The 18914-nt window shown below is 40.0% G+C and overlaps 1 protein-coding gene across 3 annotated transcripts in view; it reads right to left on the reverse strand.

Annotated features, from left to right (window-relative positions):
• FARSB (phenylalanyl-tRNA synthetase subunit beta) overlaps nt 1-18914 on the reverse strand; it is a 68725-nt gene that overhangs the window by 13620 nt on the left and 36191 nt on the right. For 2 of the 3 annotated variants that reach the window (XM_006079641.3, XM_044937887.1), the window contains 2 exons: nt 18265-18382; nt 5342-5497 (listed from right to left, as the gene is read on the reverse strand). In XM_006079641.3, the coding sequence (XP_006079703.2) occupies nt 5342-5497; nt 18265-18382 (274 nt within the window). Of the gene's footprint in view, nt 1-5341; nt 5498-17972; nt 18156-18264; nt 18383-18914 lie in introns of those variants that run through there. The other variant, XM_044937886.1, reaches the window with a different exon arrangement.

Below are 18914 nucleotides of genomic sequence, written 5' to 3' on the forward strand. Positions count from 1 at the left end.
CATGATCACAGCTGAGGCTTTTATGAGCACCTTGGCCCCATGTCATCCTGCTGCTTGGATGTGGGGTGATCCCTGCTGATGCATTTAATACTGCTCTTAAGAAAGCCCACAAAGAAGATAACAAAAATGGCAATATCTGAAAGCCTGCCTCCAACACCAAAAAAGTAGAGAATCAGAGGATGCAAAAAAGCAGAGAATCAGAGGATGAAGGACATTTTTTTACACGGAGTAACAAGGTCAGAAGCGTACAAACTTCCAAACATTTTTTCTTTTAAACTTGGTGCCTTAACAGTCTTTGTTGACAGTAACTAAAAATTTGGAGATGCCATAAAGATCACTCCTTCTTCCAGTCTAGACATCTTGTATAAATGGGACTATAAATGGAACACTTTTACTCCAACAAACTGTTCAATATATACGATTCTCATGTATTTCCAAGCTCATGTTATACTAAAAACCAGTGTGAAGACCGGGGAGATGTCACAATTTCACCCATATTTTTTAGCATCTGCAATCTTTCCCAGGTGTCCTGAAAGAGGGAAAAGGTCATGACCTACAGGTCAAGTCAAGGATCGTTAGGTGACACTAACAGAAGGTATTTAAATACCCTCTATAAGTACATATGGTGCAGGATTAAATGTGCCTATTACTTGCAAGGTTATTTTTCATTTCACAAAATGGATTCTGAGCAGCATGAAAATTAGAATTGTCAAAACTAAACGTACTAAAACTTCTGTTTTTCCATCGTGTCTCAGGTTAAACTGATGTTTTCCATAGATATGTGAATAAACAAGACTGAAATAGTAATAAAGGGGAAAACACACACACACACTCGAGTCAATGCAGCCAATCACACACAAAGCCCACTATCTTCTATAAGAAGTGATTTTCACCATAATTTGCCCAGGAACCACATAACTGTTATAAACACAAAAATGCTGGGAATTTTCCTTGCCCAGAAGTGGTTTTTGAAAAGGACAAATGCATTTTAACATACATAATTTAGTTTGCAACAAACCACAAAAACAGAGGGGAAGAAGTCTGAGAAAAAAGCATATACATATGCTGTAATGACCTGATCTGATGCCAGTGAAACACTATGAGATGTCTGAAGCACTCACAATGCTTTATTGTTCACTCAGTCGTGTCTGACTCTTTGTGACCCAATGGACTGTAGCCCACCAGGCTCCTGTCCATGGGACTTTTCCAGCCAAGATTACAGGAGTGGGTTGCCATTTCCTTCTACAGGGGACCTTCCCGACCCAGGGATCGAACCCACGTCTCCTGCATTGGCAGGCAGACTCAAAAGGTTGAAGGTTTGCTTTCTTTTTTTCCACCCAATGGTTGCCTTTATTTTACTGGCAGTTTGACATCCTAGTTCCTTTTGTGTTCTTAATTGCCATGATGCTCAGCAAATAAAAACTATGTGAGACTAAGCGCCTATGGCTTCTAACTGTGGCTGCAGTCACAGGCCTCAAGAGTGCTTCTCAGAGACTCTGGGGAGGCAGAGGTCTGCTGCCTGCATCAAGCAAGGTTACATGCAAATGTCACCGGAACTCCCTGGGATCAATGTGATGATCAATGAAACGAGTCTCCAGATTTCTCTCACAATGGACAGGGCCAAGTTTCTTAAACGGGAATCAAGTCTGTTCCCCCTCTCTGCCACCAAACAAAGCGGCACAAAAGGCAGGCAGTGGTGTTTGCTAGAATGGACAGAGAGAGACTGGGTACACCTGCCAACGAACTGACATTAGCATGGCTCTCTAGTGACCAGACTTTGCTCAATTATAATGGCAGGGCCACCAGGGACTTTTAATTATTAAAAGGTAAACCATATGCCAGAGTAACAGAAGACAGCGCAGTGATCAAGAATGGCAGGAAACGGTAGCCCTTCATCTGTTTCTACTTGACATTTTGATACTCGGAAGACCTTTTCTTGAAGCAGAAAAAACTACATGCAATTAACAATAAACCTGAGGAAACGATATAGCTAAACATGCCTCAGCAACCAAACTCCTGTGTAGAAATTTACTCAGGAGATAAATATATATGAAATTTTAGATGAAGAACTTATACCAACTTTACTGCTGACTTACTCTGACAATGGCACTTCTTTAGGTTGATTTCTTTAACCATTAAAAAAAAAATGGCAATCAGAAAAAAAGATTAAAAAAACAGAAAAAGGTAGTCACGCTTGTCATTAATCAAAATGTAATAAAACATTATAATATTCTGAGAGCCAAAGTAAATTCAAAAGAAAACACATATGGCCTCTGTCCTCATACAAAATCAAACAGCAATAACAACTCGGCTAAAAAACTGAACATGAAGATCTACAACCACATCATAAGTGGTTACAGTTTATGAATGCAACTTCTGACACACACATACTCTCTCCAAACCAAAACAGACATCTGTATATTAAAAACATTAAGTATTGTTTTGATGCTAAAAGATATAAGGATTAAAATTATAATTTCACAGGTTTAGAATATTAAAAATGTAACTTTAGCTTCTACCTTCATACAGCTTCTTAAATCAGTCTTCTCCTTGGTATACCCTTGGCCAACATTCAAGTCTTCCTTTCACTGCTTTAAAACACACTATAATACCTTTCCACCATTCTCTTCCCCTCTACTCTCTATGCCATCCAACTTACATATTGCTGTCAGATTAATCCCTTCAAAGTACAGATCTAATCATATCACTCACTTAACGGCGGGGAGGGGAAGTAGCAGCAGCTTCAATATTTTCCAGTTAATTAACTGAAATTCCTTATCCTAGCACTCAGGACACTGTGGTCCCAAGCTTCTTCCTTACCTTATAGTCAAATAGAACTGCACTAGGCCTCGTCTCCCATCATTTCTGGCTTTGCTCTAGTGGTCTGCATTGCTTCCAGTCTCTCACCTATTCGCTCAAAGGCTCATGTGGCCTCCCAGAAAGTCACTCGTGTTTTCCCAGATACCCTGAAGAAGCTACACCATATCCCTCTCTGGAAATGTCAAGGCACTGGCCTTAGCAGCAAGGTGTGAGAGTTGGAGTGCAATGGTCATTCCCCCTGTAGGTCCCTTGACAATGACCTGTACCCTACTTACTCGGTCTTCATGTAGCCTATCTCACACCTGGGAGCGCAGATTCTTCTGAGAAATACCTCTAAGGAACTGACTGAGGCAGGAGATTCATTATTAAGACACTGGTTTATGGCTTATAGAAGCGTCATTAGTATAAATGTTCCATATAAAAGTGTCATAGCCACAACAAATTAAGCGCCTATGTTTCATGTCAGATCTTTGCAACCTTTCAAGCAAGAAAAAAAATTAATCTCATGTAATGGCACAATGTTTCAGTGAACAGATTTTTATCTAGCTAATCTCTATGTGAAATATAAAATTTCTGAGAAGAGACTATATAAAAGGTTTAAAAAAAAGAAAAAGCGTGTCACATCAGCTCTCAGGTTGCTGTTAACATGGATGACCAGACCTTAAAGCAGAATTCTAGAAGTGTCAATTGGTGACGGAGTACAGAAAGCCACTATAAAGGTAGGCAACCTGGCCCTGTGGACAGAACACTGGGAGGCAGAAGCCCTGGATTCTACATGTGTGACCCAGCACAACTCACTTAACCTGCCTGTCCTTGGCTCCCGCACTTGTGCAACTAAGGAACTGGACCTGATGAACTCCAAGACCCAGTTCCAACACTTTAAAATTCTATAAGCGTAATATGTATCTTTACTGGATGACTGTTAATGAGAGGTATGGCAGAAAGCTGTAACTCCCTGAAATATGTAATCTTTCAATTTTATTAAAAAAATTTATGTAACTCCAGAAATCTTCAACTTTAAAAAGGCTCATATATTTAGGGCTACTGCATTTTCAAATAAGCTTCCAAATTAAACATAAATAAATAAACAGTAAAAAAAAACTATCTTTGAGGACTAAGAAAAATAAATTTAAGGGGAAAACAAAAATATGTCCCCCCAAATCTCAGACCACTACAAGTACTGCTAAATAACACTTCAAGAAAAAGTGAATTTTCCAACAGAAACTCAAAATGAAAAACAGAGTTATAAAATTGTCAGGTAAACAGTGGAAATGAAGTGGTAAAACGTTTCTTGCAAGCTTTTCTGGATCTCTTGTCTAACAAAATATACTGATTCAAGATATAGGGATATGAAAAGCAAAAATTTCAGAATTCCTCAGACAAGAAACTAGCATGTTAGGAGTCTATATACCATTTAACTAGCTAACCTCAACTCTTCCTCCCTTTTCTTAAAGGCTTCACATAGGCGACTGTAAGCGTAAGTCATGAGTTGAGGTTCTCTCAGCTTCCAGTTGGCCATGGCTGGACGGTGCCAGTAACGAGAGGTCACCGGCACTCGGCTGGAACACGAGTAGACTGTGTGGTGCTGGAAGAGCTCTGAAAAGCATTTTCTCAAAATGCTGGAGGGAAAAAAGGTTTTTCTAGAAAATATGGACAATTAATTGATTTAAGGAACTAAAGAGCCTCTTGATGAAACTGAAAGAGGAGAGTGAAAAAGTAGGCTTAAAACTCAACATTCAAAACACGAAGATCATGGCATCCAATCCTATCACTTCATGGCAAGTAGATGGAGAAACAATGGAAGCAGTAACAGACTTATTTTCTTGGGCTCCAAAATCACTGCAGATGGCAGTTGCAGCCATGGAAATAAAAGATGCTTGCTTCTTGGAAGAAAAGCTATGATCAACCTAGATGCATATTAAAAAGCAGAGACATTACTTTGCCAACAAGAGTCTGTCCAGTCAAAGCTACAGTTTTTCCAGTAGTCATGTATGGATGTGAGAGTTGGACCATAAAGAAAGCTGAGCACCAAAGCACTGATGCTTTTGAACTGTGGAGCTGGAGAAGACTCTTGAGAGTCCCTTGGACTGCAAGGAAATGCAACCATTGAATCCTAAAGGAAATCAGTCCTGAATATTCATTGGAAGGACTGATGCTGAAGCTCCAATACTTTGGCCACCTGATGAGAAGAGCTGACTCATTAGCAAAGACCCTGATGCTGGGAAAGACTGAAGGCAAGGGGAGAAGCAGACAACAGAGGATGAGATGGTTGGATGGCATTACCGACTCAATGGACACGGGCTTGGTGATGGGCAGGGAAGCCTGGCATGTTGCAACCATGGGGTTGCAAAGAGTCGGACACAATTGAGCGACTGAACTGGACCGAATTGACACAAAGCTCTATCTCCTACTTCCCTGTAGTCCCCCCTCTCCGCCATCAAGCCAAAAAGTTTTATCACAAACAGGGCTTGGGCTCCTTGTTACGCCATCGCCGACTCCAGACTCAATGGATCTGTCTCACCTTCTGATGCTTTGATCGCATATCCTCCCTTCTTTTCACCAGGAGGCACGTCAAGCAGCTGCATGATTCTATCCAGAAGCCCATGGATTATCTCAAACCCAGGATTCTTGTTGTAATAAACAGCACAGAGATGCCTGTAGTTTCTTGCGCCCACATCTGAAAAAATAAAAAAATAAAAGACATGGTCACAAGGATACGCTGATCGTTACCTAAGAAGCTGATTTTCCCCAACACAAACTCGGGCAAAATCAACAAAAAAGGACACAGATTAGTAAACATACGGAGAAACAATCAACCTCAGAAAGACAAGATGAATTTTCAACCATCAAGTGCCCTGAAGTGTTTTTACTCGGGGGAGGTATGGAAAACCCTCAAGGCTGGCCCAGGAACAATAGGCTTCACTGTGGTATGAACCGGTAAAGGATTTAGCAACATTTTTCAGAGCCTTAAAACTTCAAACTCTTTAAGGCAGAAAAGTATCCGAAAGAAATAATCTTAAATACAAAAAAAGGATTCATACAGAAAGCTATTACTTCTACATAAAGCATTAGTTCCAACAGTGAAAATTAGAAACAACCCAAACTAGGAAATGGCTACATAGAGCTACAACACAATCACTCATTAGAATACTATGCAGCTAAAAGGCATCTTTGAAAGTGAAAGTGTCAGTCACTCAGTTGTGTCCAACTCTTTGTGACCCCATAGACTGCAGCCCACGAAGCTCCTCTGTCATGGGATTTTCCAGACAAGAATACTGGAGTGGGTTGCCATTTCCTTCTCCAAAAAGCATCTTCATGAAGATTCATTATAGTAGAGCTAGAGCAAATACTTATAATGGTAAATGAAACAAAAAAGGAGGCCACGAAGTTCAAAAAGAAACAAACCCAAATCATACTGTCTAAAGAGTATGCGCAGGTTGGAAAACTATGAAACAAAAAAGGGAGTGAAAGTGTTAGTTGTTCAGTCCTGCCCGACTATTTGTGACCCCATGGACTGCAGCCCACCAGGCTCCTCTGTTCATGGGATTTTCCAGGCAAGGATACTGGAGTGGATTGCCATTTCCTTCTCCAGGGGATCTTCGCGACCCAGGGATGGAACCGAGTCTCTTGTGCTGCAGGCAGATTCTTTACTGACTGAGCTACCAGGGAAGTGACTGTCATCAAAGTCAGGACAGTGACTGTTCCAGGTAAAGGAAGGTGATACGATAGAGATGGGTCTTACGAGCAGCTTAGGACACTGGCAACATTCCATTTCTTAACTTGGATGGTTAAACCAGTGTCTGCTTTATAATCTTTTTAAACTATCTATGTCATATTTACACATCACAATTAAAGTATGAAAAAAACAGCAATTTATGAAGGATACAACTACGTGAATGTAACCACAAGCCAAAAAATTCCATTCACAGGAAAAAGTATGTAAAGAAATGTACCTGAATGTTAACAGATATAGTGTTTGGGTAGGATTAATTTTTTTTAAGTTTATCTATTTTCCAACCTTCCTTGATTAGTATATTTTTTCTACTTTGAAAGTCAGAACAAACTTATGAAATGTGGTATTTTTAAAAGTTTTCATTTGGTTTTGCCAGGTCTTATTTACGGCATGTGAGATCTAGTCCACTAACCAGGGATGGATTGAACCTGGGCCCCCGCACTGGGGTGTGGAGCCTTAGCCACTAGATCACAAGGAAAGTCCCACAAATGTAATATTTTTGAAAAGAAGCGCAAAAATGCAAATGACTAGATAACAAACTGGTTCACCCATACAATGGAATACTACTCAGCAATAAGGTAGTCTTGATAACTTAGCTGTATCTCAAGGGTACTAAGATGAATGAAAAGAAGCCAGTTTTATAGGGCAATGTAAGTGGACAATGTAAGTCCATTTATGTGACCTGCTAGAAAAGGGAAAACCAAGGCAACAGAGAGGGCTTCCCAGGTGGCACAAGCGGTAAAGAACCTGCCTGCCAATGCAGAAGATTTAAGAGATGTGGGTTCGATCCCTGGGTCAGGAAGATTCCCTAGAGGAGGACATGGCAACCCACTCCAGTATTCACGCCTGGAGAATCCCATGGACAGAGGAACCTGGAGGGCTACAATCCATAGGGTCACAAAGAGTTGGACATGAGTGAAGTGACTTAGCATGCACTCACTCAAGGCTACAGAGAACAAGACAGTCACCAGGGTTAGATGGTACAGGGGCGGGGGTGGAATGGGACTACAGTGGGACAGCTTGTGGGTCTGGGCCGTGATAGAAGTGTTTCGTATCTGTAGTGATGATGAGAAAAATTTAAAACTAATTTATTAATAAAGAAATGCATAGCATACAAAGACAGACTCAAATTCACGGGAGGTCATTTAACTTTCTAACAGATAACCATACTCGTGGCCCTTTAATAAATTCTGGAGAAGACTGCTGCTCTATACAAACAACGAACGTTGGCTTCATTTTACCTTTCAAATTAGAAAAAGAACAAATTAATGTTTATCTGGGGGAACCAACTGAAAATAAAAAGCTGCTTCATACTGGCATGTATTGAGCAAAAGTTCTTCCACAGACTTATTCTCACAGCCACAATTCGCACAAAATATACAATGTCTTTTGCCTTCCAGACATCAAAGTAAACAAATGAGTATTTTAATACATTGTGTTTTACTATTAAAGTAATGTAAAAATGAGTCCATAACTGGTAAAAGGAAAGGAAAACTAACATGAATGAATTATCTACTATGTACCAGGACTTAGCAGCTATCAGCCTATTTGTCATCTTAATTCTCAAGACAATCGTGTTAGCTAGGTTTTTATTGTACCATAAAATGGACAGGGAAACTAAGATGGAGAAACGAAAGCTCAGAAAGGTTTTGCCCAAAGTCAAGCTAACTGCCTGGAACTAACTGTAATTAATTACACAGCTAATAAGTTACAAAACCAGGACTGGACCAGGACTGCCTAACTTTAAAACCCATACCCTCTCCACTATTCAGCAGAAATCTCTTAATCTCTAAAGGATTTAGAAGAAATCTCTAAAGGATTCAGATGAAGATAAAGTATAAGCACAAACTTATGCATGAATATACTTAGTATAGTCAAAGATGTGCATTCTTGAAATGTTTTTGATATGTTAAACAGATGCTTTTATTTTCAAAAGTTTTCACGTTTAAGACTTTTAGTTAAGCAACTGAAACAGATTGTTTTTGAAAGTGAGTTAACTAAAGTTTCTAGCCATCATCAGCGTTGTAACTCATGGAAATTATATTCTAAGTTAAACTTTGGACTGAACATACATAGAGAAATAACTGTCCCTGCCATGCAACATTTCTTAGCACCCACTATGTTCAAAGCACTCTACTCTAGGTATCCCTAGAGGGTAGTGGTCAGAGCCAGCATAGGGCCTGCACAGACTAAATGCTCAAGGATTATTTTCCGAATAAATGAATAAAGCCTGGAAAGAAAGCAAAGCGTATATAGAATTAAACAAGGCCAGGACCAGATAGTAGCCACATTCTATAGAGCCAGCTGATGTTGGAGAGTCAGTACTGTGCCAGCATCCTTCTCTATCCCTTCCACGTGCATGGATAAAGATATTTGCTATCTAAAAGCTGTAATCGAAGGCTTCAGAATAAAAATTAATATTACACCCAGGCAGGCATCAAACCTCACTGATCAACCACATGCATTAATTACAATGAGGGAACTGATTGCTCTGTAGGAACACAGACACACACTCTCTCCTCTCCACCTCTCTTCTTCTCCCTCCTTCTCTCCTCACACTCCCTCCCTTCCCACTTACCTTTGAAGAGAAAAAAATGCAATGAAACAGAACTAATTTATCCCTTTCATATTATGGACTTGCTCCTGGGTATCTCCACCATGTGGTACCCATTTGTTGGTGTCACATGCTTCCACTTTAACACACAGATACGTATTGAAACTACGTTGCAGCCCCATTCTTGCTGTGAGAGAAGAGCCCCACAGTAATGCCACCATTCAGAGAGCTTAGTAACACAAACTGGAAGCTCTATTTTGGTAACATTTGCCTTGGAATACTTCTGTCCTGGTCTCCACATTATGCAAAACTTGCCTTTCTGAAAAGAGGAACAACATCTGGTTTAAAGACGTAGAATTTTTTAAAAAACATTGATTTTGATGATGAGAGTAATGAAATTAGGATAAAAATACAGGACTTAAAAAAAAATTATACTCCAGTCAAGAAAGGTTTCAGGATGTTTGCAGCATACACATATACAGTAATAAGCTGTTTATTTTTTAATTCAAGGTCACAGTATTTTTAAGAAAGGCCATTGATTTCAGGGCTTTATACTAAACCCACCATACGAACTAAATTAAATGCATTGAAAAGGTGCCCTCTCACAGCCCCCACCACTGATGGGCTATTTTTTCACATCTCTTCCAAATGCTACCAGTCCCTCTGGACCTGCTTCATCACATCCTGCTAAAATACTTCCTCTGAATTAGTTGGATTGAATTGAAAGGGAAAATAACCACATACTCACTTCCACCCAGAAATGTCTTGGAGAAACTGCTAGGTTTAGTAAAATTTCCACTTCCTAGGATTTTGCACTGAGGGACAATATTACATCACAGGAAGTTCACTGATTGCATGCCACAAAATAAGAACTATTTAAATTTCATGCCAAAACTAGGGTTTGTTGGAAATGCTCAGTTCTTTATAACTCAGTTAACAGACCTCTTGTGTCATGCCATCAAACAATTCTGCTTTTTAAATGGGCCTGCCAAGTATGTCAGCCTAAATTACCAGTGTCTTTCACAGACTTCAAAGTACTGCCTGGAGAGGCTGATCTAAACCACCAAGAGGAGGGGTAGCTGCTACAACTCTGGAAGTTGCAAGAACATGCCAAATGATTTTATAAAGGAAGAAAAAAAGGGAAAAAGTGATACACAAAGTCCCTTAGTAAATGACTATTGCATACAATTCAAATTTTTAGAACAGGCTTCTGCTTAGTGTAGACTCTCTTTCACCAAAGGACGAATGATTAAAAACAAATTAGGGGTGTTAGGTTATCATAAATGGCACAGAATGGAAAAGGACAGAGTCTCCAGGTCAATCTTTCCATCTCTCTTCTCACATTCACAGAGAAGCCCAAGTGAAGATACTAGGAGAAAGCCTACTGGGAAACCAACAAAGCTCCCAGGACAACTGGTGGCTGATACTGAGCTTGAGAATAACTGTCAGGCCAAGTTCAGAACATAAAACAAATCATCCTGATCTTTAGTTTATTCCATCCAGCAAATTTCTTTAATATTGGTGGTACCCATGAGATGATAGCTTATATTGCAAATTTTACTTACCTTCAGAAGAAATTGAGTAGGCCTAATGATTCACAAAAGCTACAAGAATCCCGTTAAGACATACACCGTTAAAAATTAGATCTAATGTGGAAGAACAGGAACTTTTAAGCACTTTTGATAGGACTGCAAATTTGTGTTAAAAAAAAATCCTTTTTAGTAGAGAATCTGAAAAGGTAGCAAACATTTAATGAGCAAACCTATGGACTGACCAACTTCAAAAAACATGCATTTGTATAAGGGTATTAGGATGCTCATTACGATAGATGTATTTTAGCAAAACCCTGGTAACAATCTAAAGTCATCATAATAGTCTGAGTAAATAATTACAGTATATCCACACAATGGAATGCTATGCAGCCATTAAAAAGAATGAGGTGGCGGGGGGGGGGGGGCAGCGGGGGGGAGGGGGGAGGGGGACTTCCCTGTTGGTCCAGTGGTTAAGACTCCACCTTCTAATGCAGGGGGGGCACGAGTTCAATCTCTGGTCGGAGAATTAAGATCCCACATGCCAAAGCCAAAAAATAAAGAAAAAACACACACACACAACAAGCAATGAGGTAGACAGAATGCATTCAAAGGGCAAAAGTACAGAACAAGACAGAAAAAGCATAATTCTATTTGTATGAACACTAAAAAGTACCTGGATCTGTGGCTACATACAGAAATGTAAAACACACAGTTAAATATGTATAGAATGTCTGGCAACTAATTAAAGGAGTAGGATTTGGGAAAAGGTGGATATGTGGTTTTATTTTTTAATGTGAAAATAGACTTACTCTTAAAAATATGTATTTGGGAAAGTTCTTAAAGATATTACAAATACATTTTCAATTTTAAAAACAAACATAATAAAACTTAAGAACAATTTTCCTTAAAGCACTTCTATATTACAGCACTGAAGTAGAGACTTATCTTTTTCAAATAATGCTGAAGGCCAAGAAACAAATGTGAGGAAAAAAACTATGACCTTCTCAATGCATGAAGGAAAAAGCTACATCCTTGTGGGCTGGCTTTTATTTTGTTAACATGAACCTGGAATGGATTTTTATCTATTAAAAAAATACAATATTCAACGCATGACAGAGCACATTATAGTCACGTTAGGAGATCTTAACTATGTTGAGCCAAATGTACTAAAATAACTTTCTATATTAAAAATGATGTTATTTACGCAGTTAAGATGCCATCACACATGTGAATGATGCTACTTCAAATATTGTTAAGGTCAATGTTCCCTACACCCATACTTTTTGAATTATTAATTGGAAATTCTACATGCCAAAAATATAAAGTAGTAAATTAAATTAATCCAGACTGATGACATAAGCTCTCTTCAGAGAGCCACATTCCACATGTGGACGCTAGATAATCTCCTAATATTCAATGGCAGCAGAATTAATGGAAATTTCTCAGAGCTGAAGTATTTTACAAGCTTATAATGAAAATGCTTTCATTGAGCTTTTTATCAAGCAAAGAATTATACAAAAAACTACAAAGATTGGGTCCCTTTATTTTAGTAGGTTACAATATAGAACAGATACATAAAAGGTGCAAACCAACAGCAAACAGAAGGAACAAACCAAATCATAGAAGAACAGTGAATCAGCTATGTTCCAGGAGCCATGCTGGTGCAGGGAGCAGAACAGACAAGAATCTTAAATACGTTAAAGATAAAAAAAAATTACCTTCCAAAGTTTAAAAAAAAATTTCTGGATTTCTACATTCAAACTAAGCAGGGTAAGAAGTAGAGCATTTTCTGATTTAGAAAAGCTGCAGGGAGAATGAGAAGGTTTAGGAACTATTGAAGCAGCAATCTGGCAGGGCAGAAGAAATGCAGCCCTACCACAACTGAAGCAACGTTCTGCAGGAATGGTCTGAGCAAGAAGTGAAGGTTTGGAGCAAGTGTCCTTGCTGAGCCCAGTGAGGTAACTGGACCCTTCCTCAGGTCAAGGGCCTTTAACCCATTTCTCCTACTAGAATAAATATTAGAAACCCAAATTCTTCCCTAGTGGCTCAGACAGTAAAGAATATGTCTACAGTACGGGAGACCTGGCTTCGATACCTGGGTTGGGAAGATCCCCTGGAGGAGGGCAAGGCTATCCACTCCAGTATTCCTGCCTGGAAAATCCCCATGGACAGAGTAGCCTGGCGGGCTACAGTCCATGGGGTCACAAAGATTTGGGCAAGACTGAGTGACTAAGCACATAGCAAAAATTCTTTAAGACACAATATGATTATCACCAATATATGTCAACGGACAGCTGGATGATTGCATTACACTAAATGTATTTATTTAAATATAAATGTTTCCTTTAAAAAATATTTTAATGTATTTATTGATTTGGCTGTGCCAAGTCTTAGGTGCAGCAATGTGAACGCTTTAGGTGCAGCACATGGGATCTAGTTCCCTGACTAGGGATCAAACCCAGGCCCCCTGCACTGGGGGCATGGAGTCTTAGCCACTGGACCACCAGGGAAGTCCATACCATGCCAAATGTAAATCACCCTATATAGTTGCTATACAAAGCCAAACTAAGTCTTCCTTCTATCGTTCCTTTTAAACCTAGACTCAACCCTATGATGCTTGTTCTCCTGCCATTATTGTGAGCTTCGAGGCATCCTGGCAGCTTCAAGGACCACTGTGGAATAAACCGTGACAGGCAGAATTCAATCTGCGCTAAGTAAAAAGCCAGAGTGTGGGACTTGGCAAAATATATTTGCATTTGTGGCCGCAAAGGTTAGCAATCCCGCTCCACAACTGCTCCTCTGAAGTAATCTTTTACTATTTTGTTTGCAGTTTCTCTTCCACACTGAAAAGACAAATTTAACTGAAAAAGCCCAGTTAGTCACACGGCAGTCTGATCTGATGGCTTCAGTTCAGCCTCTACTGGACTTTGTTGTTATAATAAAGTTGAAAATTTACCCCACAGCAGAGTCTGCATTTAACTTCTCGTTTCAGAGACACACATCACTCTGCCCAATAAAAAGGATATATCAGCTTAGTCCCTCGAGTCAGGATTAATTTTTTTTTTAAATGTTGCAGCAATTTCAGATCTTATGATTCAACAAACGCAGTGACCAGTTCAGCCTCAAAGAACAGGAGTGTGTCTGACTCAGAGTGGAAACCCTCACACTAGAGGAGGGTACCCAAGTCTCTCACTGGGCAGGCTGCCAGCCCCATGTCATGACCAGTGAAAAAGTCCACAATAGCATATGAAACTGTCTGATGAGGTCAAATGGGGCTGAGGGACTTGCATCCACTCTTACAGGAATGCAGGTCAGACAGAATTTGTGGGAGTCATACTGAATCCAGTACAGATTCCCTTTCCATTTCCATCTTGGAAGATATCCTTGGCTACACAAAACTGAAGGGACGCTGAGAGTGTTGGGTTTTCCCTAACGTCAAAAAAACAATTAGTGGCAGTTGTCACTCCCTTCTCTGTGTGATCAGGGTGTCTTACACACTCCCTTGTTGTTACACCTGTAAAAACTGTTCACTGGTCTGTCTCAAGGCTGGCAACCTTTCTCTCATTCCAAGCAGGTCCCTGGCGAAGAAAAGGAACTTTAAAAATACATTCTAGCAGAGAAGGCAGTGGCACCCCACTCCAGGACTCTTGCCTGGAGACTCCCATGGACGGAGGAGCCTGGTGGGCTGCAGTCCATGGGGTCGCAAAGGGTCAGACACGACTGAGCAACTTCACTATCACTTTTCCCTTTCATGCATTGGAGAAGGAAATGGCAACCCACTCCAGTGTTCTTGCCTGGAGAATCCCAGGGACGGGGAAGCCTGGTGGGCTGCTTTCTATGGGGTTGCACAGGGTCGGACACGACTGATGTGACTTAGCAGCAGCAGCGGAAGCAGCAGCAGCAGTACAACGAACGAGAATGTCTTGACCACTCTTCCCACACACCTTCACCCTTTTTCAACCAATAGTTTGAGTACTGCCCTCACCAGTGAAAATCTGGAATGTTTTTACAGTTAACTGGAAGACTGCTGTATCATTTTACCTTTGATGATCTAGATTTTTTCCTTCAAAATTGTTTCATTATTTAGGAGGAAATGGCTAATGTAAATCCAAAAGAGAATATTCCTGGTTTGAGAGATGGTAAAAACACCCCTAATTCATTGAAAAGAAGTGGGTGATAAATTGCTCAAAAAACAACCTTCTTAAGTAAATTTCCATAGTATGTTTGGGTTTTCTTTTCCTTAAAAAAAAAAAAAAAAAAATTGTGCATAACAGAAGAAAAACCAATTAAGTCAAAAGTTAGGATAAAAATGAGTCCCACTTATCTTAGCAAGGTGATATTAACCCTTTAATAACTGGCCAATTTTTAATTCATTCTCAAAATTTCCAGAGACCTCAAGATGCTAGGTATCTGGCCTTGCTGCTGCTGCTGCTGCTAAGTCACTTCAGTCATGTCTAACCCTGTGCGACCCCATAGACAGCAGCCCACCAGGCTCCCCCGTCCCTGGGATTCTCCAGGCAAGAACACTGGAGTGGGTTGCCGTTTCCTCCTCCGATGCATGAAAGTGAAAAGTGAAAGTGAAATCGCTCAGTTATGTCCGACTCTTAGCGACCCCATGGACTGCAGCCTACCAGGCTCCTCCATCCATGGGATTTTCCAGGCAAGAGTACTGGAGTTAGGGACTGCTAATACCCTGACAGAGCACACACTAAACAGTGCTTATTATGTGGCTGCAACTTTCTATGTGGCTTAACTTTTACAACAAATCTCATGAAAAAAGTTCTATTGTTGTTCTCACTGTACAGATAAGGAAACTGAGGCACTGAAGAATTAAATTGTCTAAAGTTAAGCAGCTGGTAAGAGGCGACAGAGAATGAGACTGGTTGGATGGCATCACTGACTCAATGGACATGAGTTTGAGCAAGCTCCGGGAAATAGCGAAGGACAGGGAAGCCTGGCGTGCTGCAGCCCGTGGGGTTACAGGGAGTCGGACACGACTTAGCGACAGAACAACAACAAACGGCAGAACCAGGGCTCGAATGCGGGCGCTCTGGCTGCGGAGCCCCCGGCGGACCTGCGGAGCCCGGCTGCCTCTCCTGCAGAGTCCTCTCTGCGCAGCAGACGACAGGCAGGGAGGCCACAGGTCCACAGTGAGAATAATCCACCAGAAACGCTTCTTCTGCTATGAAACAGAATCCAGGCCTACCTAAACAGGAAACACACTCCACATAAATGAAAGCAAACCTATGTTTTCAAGATGGTAGACTTACTGAGCACATTTACCTCTTCTTTATTCCTCGAATGCCACTGGGATGACAGAAAATTTTAAGGAAAAAGAATAAACCATAACGGTGCAAGACAGCAGACCAAAGCAGTAGCAGTTAAAAAATGGACTGATGTGGAAAACAGAGCAGAATGATCACAGCTAAACACAGTTATAAAAGAGGTCTGGGGCAGAGAGAAGAACTACTCTTTCTGAGCAAACAGAAGTGCAGCAGAAATACAAATCTTCAAGTTAAAAAGTACATATATGGATGGGGTTTTTGAATCATCACCAGGGCAAATGGTTCAATGATGGCCTTTGGCACTCATATTTAAGAACAGCTCTCTTTCAACCTCCACACATGGGCCTTGGGGCCTTCCCAAGAAACACAGAGAGAAAGAAACCCAGCAAAGGCACCCCTAGCCAGCACTGCAGTAGAGTGCAATGCTCCACGCCTATGGCAAAGCCTTCCCATGGCAACTGTAGGGACCGCAGCTCGCCTCTCACTCACACCGTCCAGGCTCCAAGTTGCCTGCCTGAGAGCAGGGAGCCCTGCAAGGAGCCTCTGCTACTAGGGAAGAGGCCTGGTGCTGAAATAGTATTACAGAACTTCTGAGGAAATCTCAAGTAATTAACCTACCTTATATTTAGAAATATGAATGGATCGTCAAGGATGAAAACAACATACAACTCTGAGAACTAGTATGAGAGATAACAAGTCAAAGTTACCAGAAAAAACTGACATTGGGATAATAACAAATTCTCAGTTATCTATACCAAGGGATGGTTAGAGGCAGTAAGAACCCTCAAAACTATTTGCAGCTGGCACTGAAGATGTCTTTTCTGTTACAGCAGATTTATCACCCAAGGAACATTCTACAGGGACTGATATGACAATGAACTTTTATTCTCTAAGGATATGAGCACTAAGATCAAAATCCTGGCCCGAGCCCTAAGTTCCTCATTTTAAGCGACTCTGAACAAATTACCAGTTTTTTTTTCTTAATTTTCCAGCATATTAAATGGGGACAATATTTTGTCCCATTTGCCTCAGAGATGTTTTAACAATCAAAAAATAAAAAGTACTTTAAAAAAACTTTTTTTTTGAAAAGCAAAAAGCACCCTACAAATGCACGGTGACACTGTTAACTGAAGACAGGCTACATACTGGGGAGCAGACAGAATCCAGGCTTTGGCTGGAAGGTTTGCGGTGGACAGTCCACCACAGACAGTCACGGTGGCTGTACCTCTAACACAGGCCGGCTTACAGTCAGTGGTTCTTGACTACATTCTGGTATCACAAGGACGCCATATTGTCCTCTTCAGGAGAAACTGAGGAAAAGGCCTCTTCTTTTGTGAACTGATTCAGAAGAACACACTGAATTTTGCAGAGTTTGCAGTAGACTGAATAAATACTGCTGGGACTTCAATGGTTAAATCCAGGGATTCAAAAGAAACACTGCCAGTAATTTAGTCCTTTGAGGGCACTGCTCACCAAGAGATACCATATACGCAGCTCCAAAGAGTCAAGTCAAACTTATATAAAGTTGAAGATATGGAGAAGGCTGAATGAGACTGGCTTTCTGGGCAATCAGGTTTAAGTACTTACTACATACTTAATATATTTATTAAATAACCACTATATTCCAAATACTAGATGAAGCAACCTGCTGTACTAACAAGTTCAGACCATACTCAAAAGAAGCAAAAACTGGTAAAACAGATTTATAATCACTGGACAACAGTGATAGGAACAATCACTGCTGAACCAGAATGGTAAGATATAAAGTTTGTCAAAATGATACACATATAAATCACGACATAAGGAAAAAAGAAGTGCTCCACAGTGCTTTTCAGGTTGAGGTTTTAATAGGGCTCTTCATAAATATTATTAACCTCAGTTAAAATTTGTTTTCTATTAAAAATAAGAGATACTACAGTCAAGTAACTGGCCCTTGCTTGGATTGATTCACACAAATCAGTAATGAAAATTAAATTTATGAAACAACTGGAAAAATTCAAACACTAGCTAGATAATTAATGATATAATATAACAATGGTGTTGGGTTATTAAAAAAAAAAAAAAAGGCAAACCAGCGATATTCCTTATCTTTCAGAAACAGAAGCTGAAGTGTTTGTTGCTGACATGATATGATGGCCAGGATTTACACTACTCAAATAAGGGGCAATGGGTTGGAGTAGACATGAAGGAAGCCTGGCCACGTGTGTGTTGATAACTGTTGAAGCTGGGTGCTGGAATCACAGGAGTAATTACATTATTTTCGCTATTTTTATATACAGTTGAAATTTTCATAATAAAAAAATGCTTTAAACATACAAATCAAAGGTGACTCATTCTTACCTCTGCTAGAATCTTTTATTACAATGTCAGAAATTTCAAACAGCTTCAGAGGAAGTGGCATCTTCCGATTGGCAGCTAGGGTCTTGAGGAGGCCAGGAAGAAGAGTCGTGCGTGCCACCTGCAGGAGAAGACATGAAATTGCACTGACCAAATAGGAATTAAATGCTTATTTCAAGACTTTGTGGTCTCACAGAAGACTTTTGGAAAATGCACTGCCTAAATATCCCAGTCATTTTTAAGTTTTAATTTCAGGACTTCATGTTCTGCTTTATTTCACAAAGTAATTGAAGTAGATTACAAGAAATACAAATATTTTATATAGATTAAATATGAATTAAACCAAATTTTTAAAAACTAGGACCAGGGAAAATGTAAATGCAATAAAAAATACCTGGACAATGAGGAAAACAAATATGTAGGCACTACAAAAAACTATGAAGCTGCCATGGGCTGCTATATGACCACAGTTTTCAGCTTAGTAGCCAAAACAAACAGGAAAATGTGCATAGTTATTTCATTCTTAATGAAGAAATACAAACACTCATCCTAATTCTTTTTTTTTTTTTAAAGGAAAAACTTCCCTGCTTTTGTCTGTGAAATAAATTTCTCCTTCTAAGCTGTATGAGATGTTAGTTTCCAACACATAATGT

The sequence above is a fragment of the Bubalus bubalis genome, chromosome 2 (assembly GCF_019923935.1).
Source record: "Bubalus bubalis isolate 160015118507 breed Murrah chromosome 2, NDDB_SH_1, whole genome shotgun sequence".
Classification (NCBI taxonomy): domain Eukaryota; kingdom Metazoa; phylum Chordata; class Mammalia; order Artiodactyla; family Bovidae; genus Bubalus; species Bubalus bubalis.